The 13,674-nt window shown below is 46.9% G+C and overlaps 1 protein-coding gene across 1 annotated transcript in view; it reads left to right on the top strand.

Annotated features, from left to right (window-relative positions):
• LOC122941073 (whey acidic protein-like) overlaps nucleotides 1-13,674 on the top strand; it is a 60,560-nt gene that overhangs the window by 29,002 nt on the left and 17,884 nt on the right. The window contains exon 3 of the mRNA XM_044298104.1: nucleotides 2,354-2,500. Coding sequence (XP_044154039.1) covers nucleotides 2,354-2,500 — 147 coding nt within the window. The remainder of the gene's footprint in view (nucleotides 1-2,353; nucleotides 2,501-13,674) is intronic.

Here is a 13,674-nt window from a genome sequence, read left to right as displayed (position 1 = left end):
AGACGTGCTGAGGTGGTATTCCCATGTCCTCATCATCAGGAAACATAAGTGGTTGTGCGTCAGTGCATTCTATGTCTTCCATCTCTGGGGAAGGGCTAGGTGGATGCCCTTGGGAAACCCTGCCAGCAGAGTCTTCAAACAGCATAAGAGACTGCTGCATAACTTGAGGCTGAGACAGTTTCCCTGGTATGCATGGGGGTGATGTGACAGACTGATGGGCTTGGTTTTCAGGCGCCATCTGTGCGCTTTCTGCAGAAGACTGGGTGGGAGATAATGTGAACGTGCTGGATCCACTGTCGGCCACCCAATTGACTAATGCCTGTACCTGCTCAGGCCTTACCATCCTTAGAACGGCATTGGGCCCCACCAAATATCGCTGTAAATTCTGGCGGCTACTGGGACCTGAGGTAGTTGGTACACTAGGGCGTGTGGCTGTTGCAGAACGGCCACGTCCTCTCCCAGCACCAGAGGGTCCACTAACAACACCACGACCATGTCCGCGTCCGCGTCCCTAACTAGATGTTTTCCTCATTGTTATCGTTCACCACAACAACAAAAATATTATTTGGCCCAATGTATTGAATTCAAATTCAGGCCTTTTTTTTCAGACACCTAACACTATCTGGCTATCTATTTAGGTACCGTATTACAGCAGTAACCACAGATTTAGCTGACTATAAATTTGAGGCCTGTTATTTAGGCGCTGGTATACGTTTACGGACAGAATTAGACTTGGATATGCACAGTAGCGTGTGTGTGAAGTTATTGAGAATGACCCTATCAGCACCTTGAATCTAATATACCCTTTTATAGATAGATTTAAAGTAGGCCTGATACAGCAGAAACCACTAATTTAGAGAATTGCTAAGTTGGGAATTGTATTTTAACCCAGAACAAAAACTGTGCTTTGACGGACACAAAATAACTTGACCAGCCTCAGCAATAACCACAGATTTAGCTGACTATAAATTTGAGGCCTATTATTTAGGCGCTGGGTGACAGGTATACGTTTACGGACAGAATTACACTTGGATATGCACAGTAGCGTGTGTGTGAAGTTATTGAGAATGACCCTATCAGCACCTTGAATCTAATATACCTATTTAGGGATAGATTTAAAGTAGGCCTGATACAGCAGAAACCACTAATTTAGAGAATTGCTAAGTTGGGAATTGTATTTCAACATATTTGTTAAATGGATCTGCTAAGTGGATGATAGAAATGTGATCATGAACATAACCTTATTCTAATGTCAGTGTAGTGTCAGAGACTTTCTCCATTTAATCTAATCTACCAATATTACCAACTAATAGTTGTTTAAAGGGCTTCTGTCACCCCACTAAAGTGATATTTTTTTTTTGGGCTGGTGAAATTTGTTATATTGCGATATATCACAATATAATTGTGTTACTTACTTTGATCCAGCAGTTTCTTCAAAAAACGAAGTTTTATCATATGTAAATTCGGTCTCTAACAGCAAGTAGGGCGGCTACTTGCTGCTAGCTGCTGCAGAAATCCGCCCTCTCGTCGTGTTGATTGACAGGGCCAGCCGGGATCTCCTCCTCCGGCCAGCCCTGTCGGCATTTCAAAAATCGCGCGCCTCTGTGGATTCGGCGCAGGCGCTCTGAGATGAGGAGGCTCGTCTCCTCAGCACTCCCTCAGTGCGCCTGCGCCGATGACATCACCGAAATAGAAGACGTCATCGGCGCAGGCGCACTGAGGGAGTGCTGAGGAGACGAGCCTCCTCATCTCAGAGCGCCTGCACTGAATCCACAGAGGCGCGCGATTTTTGCCGACAGGGCTGGCCGGAGGAGGAGATCCCGGCTGGCCCTGTCAATCAACACGATGAGGGGGCGGATTTCTGCAGCAGCTAGCAGCAAGTAGCCGCCCTACTTGCTGTTAGAGACCGAATTTACATATGATAAAACTTTGTTTTTTGAAGAAACTGCTGGATCAAAGTAAGTAACACAATTATATTGTGATATATCGCAATATAACTAATTTCACTAGCCCAAAAAAAAAAAATCACTTTAGTGGGGTGACAGAAGCCCTTTAAGGTCTTTTTTCACATTACCGTTCTGAGTTCCAGAAGGCTGTATCGGCAGAGAGCACATTTGTTTTTGTTTGTCAAAACCCATATTTGCCAGGTAGCGGCCAGATCTCCACAGGACACCATTATAGTCAATGGAGCTGGCAGGTATTCCGGTAACGTCCAGCAATGCGGGATCCAGAGAGCTCCAGCAGGCTGTTCTCTGCCAAAAGAACCTGCTGGAATTCAGAACAAAAGTGTGAAACAGGTCTAAAGTACATTGTTCTTAATTATATTTTCTTTTTTCATGACTATTTCCTTTAGAACGTCCAGGTTTCTGCCCACTCAATGACCTACCACATGAAGCAGGTGTACCACAAGCACCAAAATGTTTAAGTGATTTTAATTGTCAGAAAAATACTAAGTGTTGCAAGAGGGGATCTTCACGAGACTGCCTCCCAGCATTGAAGAGTGAGTATTATTATTTTTGAACTGGGGAAAGTAAGTAAAAACCATGCCTTACTAAGTAGAGATATATCCAAATGTTTGTACAAAAATCACTGACCTAACAGTTACAACCCTCGAAGTAGAAAATATAAAAATTATATCAGAAGGTGGTTCATACTAGGGATGGATGTTCTGGTTAAACGGCTTAGGCTGAACTTTGTTTCAAAGTTCGGTTTGGGTCCCAAACTTGACCCCGAACACCGAACCACAATGAAGTCAAAGGGCACCCAAATTTTTTGGGGCTGAAAAATGGCTGTAAATAAGTCAAAGAAAGGGCTAGAGAATGGCAAATTGAACCAAAATGGGGGTAAGAGCAGTATAATTGCCCTGCAAATAAATGTGGATAGGGAAATGGCTTAAAATAAATATATAATAATTAGAGATGAGCGAATCGAAGCTGATGAAGTGGAATTTGTTTAGAATCTCAGGAAAAAACAAATGCGAAATACCTCACGTTTCGTGGTAACGAATCGCATTTTTCCTAAAATGGAGGCTATACGTGTGAGGACTGAGGACATGGGGCAAGGAACTCTAAGAAATGTGGGATCACCCAGATCGACATGCCAGCATGCAGCCAATCAGCAGCCAGCCGGCCCTGTGATGTCACAGCCCTATAAATGCGGCGGCCAGCTTAGATTCAGCATTCAGAGTGCAGGGACGTGTGAAGGCGCTAGGGACAGCAATTAAATAAAACCTGATTGTGGAAAAAAAAGACAGAAAAAACTATTATATTACAGTAAAAAAAGAAAAAATATATGCAATGCACTGTTGCAGTTATTTCTGGTGAAAGCGTATAAGGGGGTATTTCAGTACTACAAGAAAAATATATATGCACTTCACTCTTTACGTTTTTTCTGGTCAAAGCGTATAGTGGCCTATTTCAGTCCAACAAGAAAAATATATTCTCAGTTCACTTCTGCAGTTAATTGTGGTGAAAGTGTTTAGTGGCCTATTTCAGTACAAAAAGAAAAATATATTCGTCGCTTTTAGGGGTGTTTTAATTTCCAAACACAAACACAGAAATATAGTGGCAAATCTGGGGGAGCTGCTCAACCCCTAACACTGCAGCGTGTTTTTCATTGGGGGAGCAGCCCCACCGCATGTGGACCGCAGCAAACGACTATCCCCAGCAAAAAAATGCATACGGTGGAGGATGTTGGCGCGGTCCACATGCACCACAAAGGCATCCTACACAAAACGGAGAATTGTGCGGATAAAAATATAATCATATAAATCACAGAAAAAAATGCACCAAACGGATATGCCACTGACTATACTGGCTAGTCATAAATGCAGATATTAAAAGCTGAGACTTTTGCCAATATATTCCTGTCAGGAGAATATCGGAGCCCATCATGCACCACGTCACGGTCACTCAGCATGGCAAGGGGTCCTACCACTAAGCTACCTATGGTGTGAACAAGGTCTGAAGGTGATGTAATCCAGCTCACAGCCAAGCTTCCACACAACCGAATAGCAGGACAACTAATGCAATGTGAACAAAGCAAGACTGTAAGCCACACCCATATCAGACCATGTGATGGAGGTTACCAGGTGCAAAAGAGAGTGTTTGAATACCAGGTAAAGGCACATACACTACATATTAAACAAGACACAAACACAGAAATATAGTGGCAAATCTGGGGGAGCTTCTCAACCCCTAACACTGTAGCGTGTTTTTAATTGGGGGAGCAGCCCCACCGCATGTGGACTGCAGCAAACGACTATCCCCAGCAAAAAAATGCAGACGGTGGAGGATGTCGGCGCGGTCCACATGCACCACAAAGGCATCCTACACAAAACGGAGCATTGTGCGGATGAAAATATAATCATATAAATCTGTGATTTATATGATTATATTTTCATCCGCACAATGTGTCTTGTTTTATATGTATATATGTATATTTATATGTATATTTTTGTGTCTTGTTTTATATGTAGTGTATGTGCCTTTACCTGGCATTCAAACACTCTCTTTTGCACCTGGTAACCTCCATCACATGGTCTGATATGGGTGTGGCTTACAGTCTTGCTTTGTTCACATTGCATTAGTTGTCTTGCTATGCGGTTGTGTGGAAGCTTGGCTATGAGCTGGATTACATCACCTTCAGACCTTGTTCACACCATAGGTAGCTTAGTGGTAGGACCCCTTGCCATGCTGAGTGACCGTGACGTGGTGCATGATGGGCTCCGATATTTTCCTGACAGGAATATATTGGCAAAAGTCTCAGCTTTTAATATCTGCACTTATGACTAGCCAGTATAGTCAGTGGCATATCCGTTTGGTGCATTTTTTCTGTGATTTATATGATTATATTTTCATCCGCACAATGCTCCGTTTTGTGTAGGATGCCTTTGTGGTGCATGTGGACCGCGCCGACATCCTCCACCATATGCATTTTTTTGCTGGGGATAGTCATTTGCTGCGGTCCACATGCGGTGGGGCTGCTCCCCCAATGAAAAACAAGCTACAGTGTTAGGGGTTGAGCAGCTCCCCCAGATTTGCCACTATATTTCTGTGTTTTTGTCTTGTTTAATATGTAGTGTATGTGTCTTTACCTGGCATTCAAACACTCTCTTTTGCACCTGGTAACCTCCATCACATGGTCTGATATGGGTGTGGCTTACAGTCTTGCTTTGTTCACATTGCATTAGTTGTCCTGCTATGCGGTTGTGTGGAAGCTTGGCTGTGAGCTGGATTACATCACCTTCAGACCTTGTTCACACCATAGGTAGCTTAGTGGTAGGACCCCTTGCCATGCTGAGTGACCGTGACGTGGTGCATGATGGGCTCCGATATTTTCCTGACAGGAATATATTGGCAAAAGTCTCAGCTTTTAATATCTGCATTTATGACTAGCCAGTATAGTCAGTGGCATATCCGTTTGGTGTTTTAATTTCCGTTTAATTTGTTTAGTTCAGCTACAAGTATGTCAGGCAGAGAAGTGCCAGGCCATTCACAGAGGAGTGGAAGAGGCCTAAATGTTTCTGGCGCAGGCAGAGGTTTCAGCAGAGTAAGGAAGCATGGCAGCAGGAGTCACAGCAAGAGGCCTGAGCTCACGTGTCATCTAGTGGTCGTGTCTTGACCAGCAACCTAGCAGTTCTTGATTGGTTAACTCGGTCATCCACGTCATCCCAAGTGACATCAGACACCCCCAGCCAACAGTCGGTGGGTTCGTCAGACACATCCCTTAGTTGGCATGGCCCAGGAGCAGACCCTGTGCCCTAACCTGTCCTCAACCTGCCTCTGTCCTTTTCTGTTCCCACCGCGAAAAGTAGTATATGCTGTAGGCTCAGCTTCACTTTTCAGCAAGGAACAGCTACTAGAGGACAGTCAGCAGCTACAGCCCTGGCAAGATCTGAAGGAGACATCTGCTGCTTCCTCCGCTAGGTGGGCAAGTAGTGATGAAGAGAGTGGCACAGGAGCTTGTGCTGCGAGTGGTCAGGCTCCTGACCCAGAGGCCGTTGAGGAGGAAATAAGTGATGTGCAGACGCTGATGATGATGAAGCCGATCGCACTTGGGAGCCGGGTGCAGAAGGGGCTTCATCATCATCAGGAAAAGAGGGTGGCAGCTTGCCCGTGAGGCTGTGACAGAGCCAGCAAGGTGGTAGAATGGCTGGGAGTCAGCATGGTGGCAGCAGTGGGAGGTTGGGAGCCAAACATGCCTGGGGTAGACCACCTGCTTTGCAGCCTACCTGCCTGGGAAATAGTGGTGCAGGGGTTCACAGAGGCAGCGCCGGTAGCAGTCAGTCAGTGTGGACTGTTGGCAGTATGCGTGCACGCATCCAACGACGCAGAAGCTGAACATGCTGGTGCTACAGTCCCTCCCTTTCCAAGTGGTGGACTCTGCACCTTTCAACTGATTGTTTGTGCCGATCCGAGGTGGAGAGTCCCAAGCCGTCATTTCTTTGCCAAAAAGGCAGTACCAGCCCTGCACATATATGTAGAACAGAAGGTGGGCCAATCCTTGAGCCTGTTGGTGTCTGCCAAAGTGCATGGCAGCGCCGACGTGTGGAGCTATAACTACGGTCAAGGACAGTACATGTCCATTACGGCCCACTGGGTGAATGTGGTTCCTGCACAGCCACACCAGCAACTTGGTCAGGTCACGCCGCTTTTGCCTCCACGTTGTCACACCATTGGTCTTGCGACAATGTCACCTCTGCCTCTTCATCTTCCACAATGTCCACAGTCTCCACTGCAGGGACAAGTCACAGTGCACCAGCATACCACATGTGCAGGGCACGGCGGTATCACACTGTTCTGCACCTCGTTTCCCTGGGAAAACTGAGTCACACAGGGGAGGAACTGCTCCATGTCCTTCGTCAAGAAATTGAATCCTAGCTTTCTCCCCGACAACTCAAAATCAGAACCATGGTGACCGACAATGGCAAGAACAATGTGTCGGCACTGCATCAAAGAGGACTGAGCCATGCACCCTGCATGGCACACGTGTTCAATTTGGTTGTCAGTTGGTTCCTGAAGAATTCCACCCATCTGCAAGACATCATAAAAATGGCCAGGAAACTTTGCATGCACTTCAACCACAACATAGGCTGATATGCAACGTTTCCACCCGTTGGAATTCCACTCTCCATATGTTAAACCGACTGTATGAACAGAGAAAGGCCAACAATGATTTCTTGATGATGCAAGCGGATAGAAGTACTCCCCTATGTAACTTCGATGTCAGCCAGTGGCAGCTCATGCGTGACACCTGTCGTTTGCTCAGGCCCTTTGAGGAGGCCACGTTATTTGTTAGTTGCCAGGACTACAGGATGAACGCCGTCATTCCACTGCTTCATGTCCTTCATAGTGATGAGTGGCAGGGGCAATATTCGAATTCATGATATTTCGCGAATATTTGGGCGAATATTTACCATATATTTGCGAATTCAAGAATTCGTTATCTCCAGTCATTATTTTCTTGATTGCGGAAATTGGCAAATTCGCTATAAAAATTTGCATTATGAAAATTCGCAATCAACACTAATCCTAAAGTCAAAGATATTGCAGCCTTCTCTTTGGCCCACAAGCTAGAAGCAGGAAAGGGATCATGTGTACTGATTTAAAAAAATCTTGAATATTCGAAATTGCGAATATATATCACTATATTTTAAATATTCGCAAATTCTCGAAGTTCCGATATTTGCCATAAAAATTCTCAATTTGAATATTCGTGATCAACACTTGTCCTGAAACAGATGCTGGTAACAATGGCTGGTCAGGGGACTGGAGAAGTGGTGAATAGATTTCACAGCCACATGAGCCCTGTGGGAGCTGAACTGGAAGAGGAGGGGAGGAGGACATTGGAGCCCAGGCAATGTGTAGCCAAATGGGTGCTTTTTCTACTTAGGTGACAGGAGAGGAGGAGCAGGAGTAGCCAGAGGAGCTCCAGGTCAATGAGGAAGACGAGACAGAGGACCCAGACACACTGTGGCAGTTTACAATAGGGAGTCCCTCCAAGCCATTTGTGTAAATGGCCCGATGCATGCTCACTTGCTTGCGTAGTGACAGTCAAATTGTCACAATTTGGCAGAGGGATGACTTCTGGCTCTCCACCTTGTTGTAACCTCGTTACCGGTCCAGAATGGGGGCCTTGTTTACACCCACTGAGAGGGTGGACAAACTGAACTACTACAGAGACATCCTATGTAGTCAGTTGTCCGCTGCCTATCTGTGCCATCGTCCATCCTCTCGCAGGTCTGACCGGGGGGGGGCCATCTGCACTCACGTTCCCCCGCCATGGATGCTGGGGAGGGGTGGAGTGCCAGGGGCAGTACCAGCTCCATCAGCAGCAGCCTAGTCTACAGTCGCTGATGAGTAGCTTTCTTCACCCACATAGTGAAGAAACTACTCACCAATAGCAGCAGCAGGTGGACCTGGAGCAGGACCTGAACCAACAGGTGGTGGCATACTTGGACAGCACCCTGCCAACCCACATTAAAGATCTGCTGGACTACTAAGCAGCCAAACTGGATTTGTGGACGCAACTAGCAGAGTTTGCCCTGGGAAAGCTGTCCTGCCTGGCCAGTAGTGTGACATCAGAACGGGTGTTTAGTGCGGTGGGGCCCATGGTTACCCAAAGGAGAACTCGCCTGTCCACCCAAAATGTGGAGAGACTGACCTTTGTCAAGATGAATCAGGCGTGGATCAGCCCGAATTTCCAACCACCGATTCCTGATGCATCAGACTAGATCATCCATGGGGCCACAACAACACTTTGATCAGTGGCGTACACACAATCCATGGGGCCCCAGCGCGATACTGATCCATAGGGCCCCCTCCCTGCAACCCTCCCCCATGTATATATATATTATATACTGTATATCACTATATATAAGAGGATGATATACGGTATAACATCTTCTTGTATATAATGATAGAGTGGACCATGCTGATGATATAATCTGGGTATCTCCTGTATATAATTATATGTGTACAACTCATATTAGTTATACATCTTGTATATAGTGATATGGACCATGCTGGTATAACCTGGGTATCTCCTGTAAAAAAATAATAATTATATATATATATATATATATATATATATATATATATATGTGTACAGCTGGTATAAGTTATACATCTTCTTGTATATAGGGATTATGGAGCATGCTGGTATAACCTTGGTATCTCCATATATGATTATATATGTACAGCTGGTATAAGTTATACATCTTAATATACCAGAAGATGTATAACTTATACCAGGCCAGCTCACATGTAATAATATACAGAACCTACCAAGGCCAGATAGTAACTATTACCTGCTGGGCTGGCTCAGGCTGAAACCTGCAGAATCGACCTGCTGAAAGTCAGTGGCAACTGGCAAGGCTGAATGATGGAGGTTGGCTGGGCTCAGTGTGGGCTCTGGCTGGCTGAATGAGTGCTGCTCCTGGGCCTGGCTCAGGCTGTCAGAAATGTCTGGCAGAGAGAGAGAGAACAAGGCGGGGTGGGGTGAGTGACTGTAGTAAAGAGTCAGACTACTGGGCAAGTGGGCAGTGGCAGACTAGCAGTGGCTCCCGTGCTCCTCTGTTCCCAACTTCCTGTCGGACCTGCAGCACTTATAAATTTGTGACGTCACGTAAGCGCGTAGTGTGATCCGGACATGCTGCCAGGTCCTGCCCCCTGCCATTGGTACTTAAAGTGACCATGCCAGAGCCGGACAAACAACAAAAAAGGGGTACTTCTGGCTGTCCGTCCTGGCCTTGCGCCGGACCAGGAGTCTAAAAACCGGATGTCTGGCCACCCTAAGAGCAGCAGTGGCAGAGAGACTGAGGCCAGCAGTAGCCATTTCAGTCAGATTAGAGCCAAACTGCAGAGAGACCTCATATCAGCCAACTCAGCCCCCATCAGACCTTGGATCAGCCCAAAGACCCCCATGAGACCCACACTCAGCCCCATCAAACCTCAGATCAGCTCAAAGACCCCCACTCAGCCCCATCAGACTTCAGATCAGTCCAAAGACCCCATCAGACCCCCACCCCCCATCAGACCTCAGATCAGCCCAAAGATCCCCATCATCATCAGGCCCCCACTCAGCCCAAAGACCCCCACTAAGCCCCCATCAGACCTCAGATCAACCCAAAGACCCCCATCAGACCCCCACTAAGCCCCAATCAGACCTCATATCAGCCCAAAGACCCCCAATCAGACCTTAGATCAGCCCAAAGACCCCATCAGACCCCCACTAAGCCCCCATCAGACCTCAGATTAGCCCAGACCCCCATCACCATCAGACCCCCACTCAGCCCCCATCAGAACTCATATCAGCCCAAAGACCCCCACTCAGCCCCCATAAGACCTCAGATCAGCCCAAAGACCCCCATCAGCCCCCCACTCAGCCCCCATCAGACCTCAGATCAGCCCAAAGACCTCCATCATCATCAGACCCCCACTCAGCCCCTATCAGACTTCAGATCAGCCCAAAGACCCCCACTCAGCCCCCATCAGACCTCAGATCAGCCCAAATACCACCATCAGACCCCCACTAAGCCCCCAACAGACCTCAGATCAACCCAAAGACCCCCATCAGACCCCCACTGAGCCCCCATCGGATCAGATTAATAACCGCCGGCAGCCCAGACTGATCCCCATTCCCCAGGCCCCAATACTTACCTGTTCTGCGACTCAGGGCTTCCTCTTCAGGCCTCTGGCAGAAGTCGCACTCCGCTCCTCTCTCTGTCTTCCCAGCCGACGCTGCACTGTCACCTGACAGCGTGCAGCGTCAAGTCATAGAGCACGCACTACGTCCTGACGCTGTACGCTCTCAGGACAGTGAAGCGCCGGACGGGGAGGGTAAGTATATTAAAGGGGAGGGTAAGTATATTAAAGGGGCGGGCAGCGGATACTATGGTACACAGGTACTATGGTACACAGCGCTACGGCGGGGCCCCCTGGAGTGTCGGGCCCGGTCGCAACTGCAACCCCTATATGTACACAACAATAGACAATCACAGTTTGCTTAAACTAATAACACACAAAGAATTACATGTTATCATGTTTTTATTAAACAAACACACCATTTAAACATTCATAGTGCAGGTGGAAAAAGTATGTGAGGTGTCAGCCAACTGGAGTCCAATCAATGAGATGAGATTAGAGGTGTTGGTTACAGCTGCCCTGCCCTATAAAAAAAAACACACCAGTTCTGGGTTTGCTTTTCACAAGAAGCATTGCCTGATGTGAATGATGCCTCACACAAAAGAGCTCTCAGAAGACCTACGATTAAGAATTGTTGACATCAATAAAGCTGGAAAGGGTTATAAAAGTATCTCCAAAAGCCTTGCTGTTCATCAGTCCACGGTAAGACAAATCGTCTATAAATGGAGAAAGTTCAGCACTGCTGCTACTCTCCCTAGGAGTGGCCGTCCTGTAAAGATGACTGCAAGAGCACAGCGCAGACTGCTCAATGAGGTGAAGAAAAATCCTAGAGTGTCAGCTAAAGACTTACAAAGGTCTCTGGCATATGCTAACATCCCTGTTAGCGAATTTACGATACATAAAACACTAAACAAGAATGGATTTCATGGGAGGATACCACAGAGGAAGCCACTGCTGTCCAAAAAAAACATTGCTGCACGTTTACAGTTTGCACAAGAGCACCTGGATGTTCCACAGCAGTACTGGCAAAATATTCTGTGGACAGATGAAACCAAAGTTGAGTTGTTTGGAAGAAACACAACGCTATGTGTGAAGAAAAAGAGGCACAGCACACCAACATCAAAACCTCATCCCAACTGTGAAGTATGGTGGTGGGGGCATCATGGTTTAAGGCTGTTTTGCTGCATCAGGGCCTGGACGGATTGCTATCATCAAAGGAAAAATCAATTCCCAAGTTTATCAAGACATTTTGAAGAAGAACCTAAGGCCATCGGTCCACCAGCTGAAGCTCAACAGAAGATGGGTGTTGCAACAGGACAACAACCCAAAGCATAGAAGTAAATCAACAGAATGGCTTAAACAGAAGAAAATACATCTTCTGGAGTGGCCCAGTCAGAGTCCTGACCTCAACCCTATTGAGATTATGTGGCATGACTTTAAGAAAGCGATTCACACCAGACATCCCAAGAATATTGCTGAACTAAAACAGTTCTGTAAAGAGAAATGGTCAAGAATTACTCCTGACCGTTGTGCACGTCTGATCTGCAACTACAGGAAACGTTTGGTTGAAGTTATTGCTGCCAAAGGGGGTTCAACCAGTTATTAAATCCAAGGGTTCACATACTTTTTCCACCTGCACTGTGAATGTTTAAATGGTGTGTTCAATAAAAACATGATAACATTTAATTACTTGTGTGTTATTAGTTTAAGCAGACTGTGATTGTTTATTGTGACTTAGATGAAGATCAGATCACATTTTATGACTAATGTGTGCAGAAATCCATAACATGCCAAAGGGTTCACATACTTTTTCTTGCAACTGTATGTCACCTTGCCACTCTGTGGTATCCTCGTGCTGCTGCTGCCATCTCCACATTATGTCACCTTGCCACTCTGTGGTTTCCTCCTGCTTCCATATCTACACTATGACACCTTGCCACTCTGTGGTCTCCTGATGCAGCTGCTGCTGCCATCTCTACACTATGCCACCTTGCCACTCTGTGATATCCTCCTTGCTGCTGTCATCTCCACACTATGTCACTTTGCCACTATGTGGTATCCTCCTCCTGCTGCTGCCATATTCACACTATGACACCTTGCCACTCTATGGTCTCCTGATGCAGCTGCTGCTGCTATCTCCACACTATGTCACCTTGCCACTCTGTGGTATCCTCCTGCCGCTGACATCTCCACACTATGTCACCTTGCCACTATGTGGTATCCTCCTCCTACTGTTGCTGCCATCTCCACACTATGTCACCTTGCCACTCTGTTGTATCCTCCTGCTGCTGCTGCCATCTCTACACTATGTCACCTGCCACTCTGTGGTATCCTCCTGCTGCTGCTGATGCTGCCGCCATATCCACACTATGTCACCTTGCCACTTTGTGGTCTCATGATGCTGCTGCTGCCACCATCTCCACACTATGTCACCTTGCCACTCTGTGGTATCCTCCTGCTGCTGCCATATCCACACTATGTCACCTTGCCACTATGTGATCTCCTGATGACACTGCTACTGACATATCCACACTATGTCACCTTGCCACTTTGTGGTCTCATGATGCTGCTGCTGCCACCATCCCCACACTATGTCACCTTGCCACTCTGTGGTCTCCTGATGCAGCTGCTGCTGCCATCTCCGCACTATGTCACTTTGCCACTCTGTGGTATCCTCCTGCTGCTGCCATATCCACACTATGTCACCTTGCCACTATGTGATCTCCTGATGACACTGCTACTGACATATCCACACTATGTCACCTTGCCACTCTGTGGTTCCTCCTGCTTCTGCCATCTCCACACTATGTCACCTTGCCACTCTGTGGTGTCCCCCTGCTGCTGCCATATCCACATTATTTCACCCTGCCACTCTGTGGTGTCCCCTGATGCTGCCATATCCACATTATGTCACCTTGCCACTCTGTGGTATCCTCCTGCTGCTGCTGCCATATCCACACTGTCACCTTGCCACTGTGTGGTATCCTCCTGCTGCTGCTGCTACGCTCATCTCCACACTATGTCACCT

The sequence above is a fragment of the Bufo gargarizans genome, chromosome 1 (assembly GCF_014858855.1).
Source record: "Bufo gargarizans isolate SCDJY-AF-19 chromosome 1, ASM1485885v1, whole genome shotgun sequence".
NCBI classification, from domain to species: Eukaryota; Metazoa; Chordata; class Amphibia; order Anura; family Bufonidae; genus Bufo; species Bufo gargarizans.
This window is presented reverse-complemented; position numbering and strand designations above follow the sequence as displayed.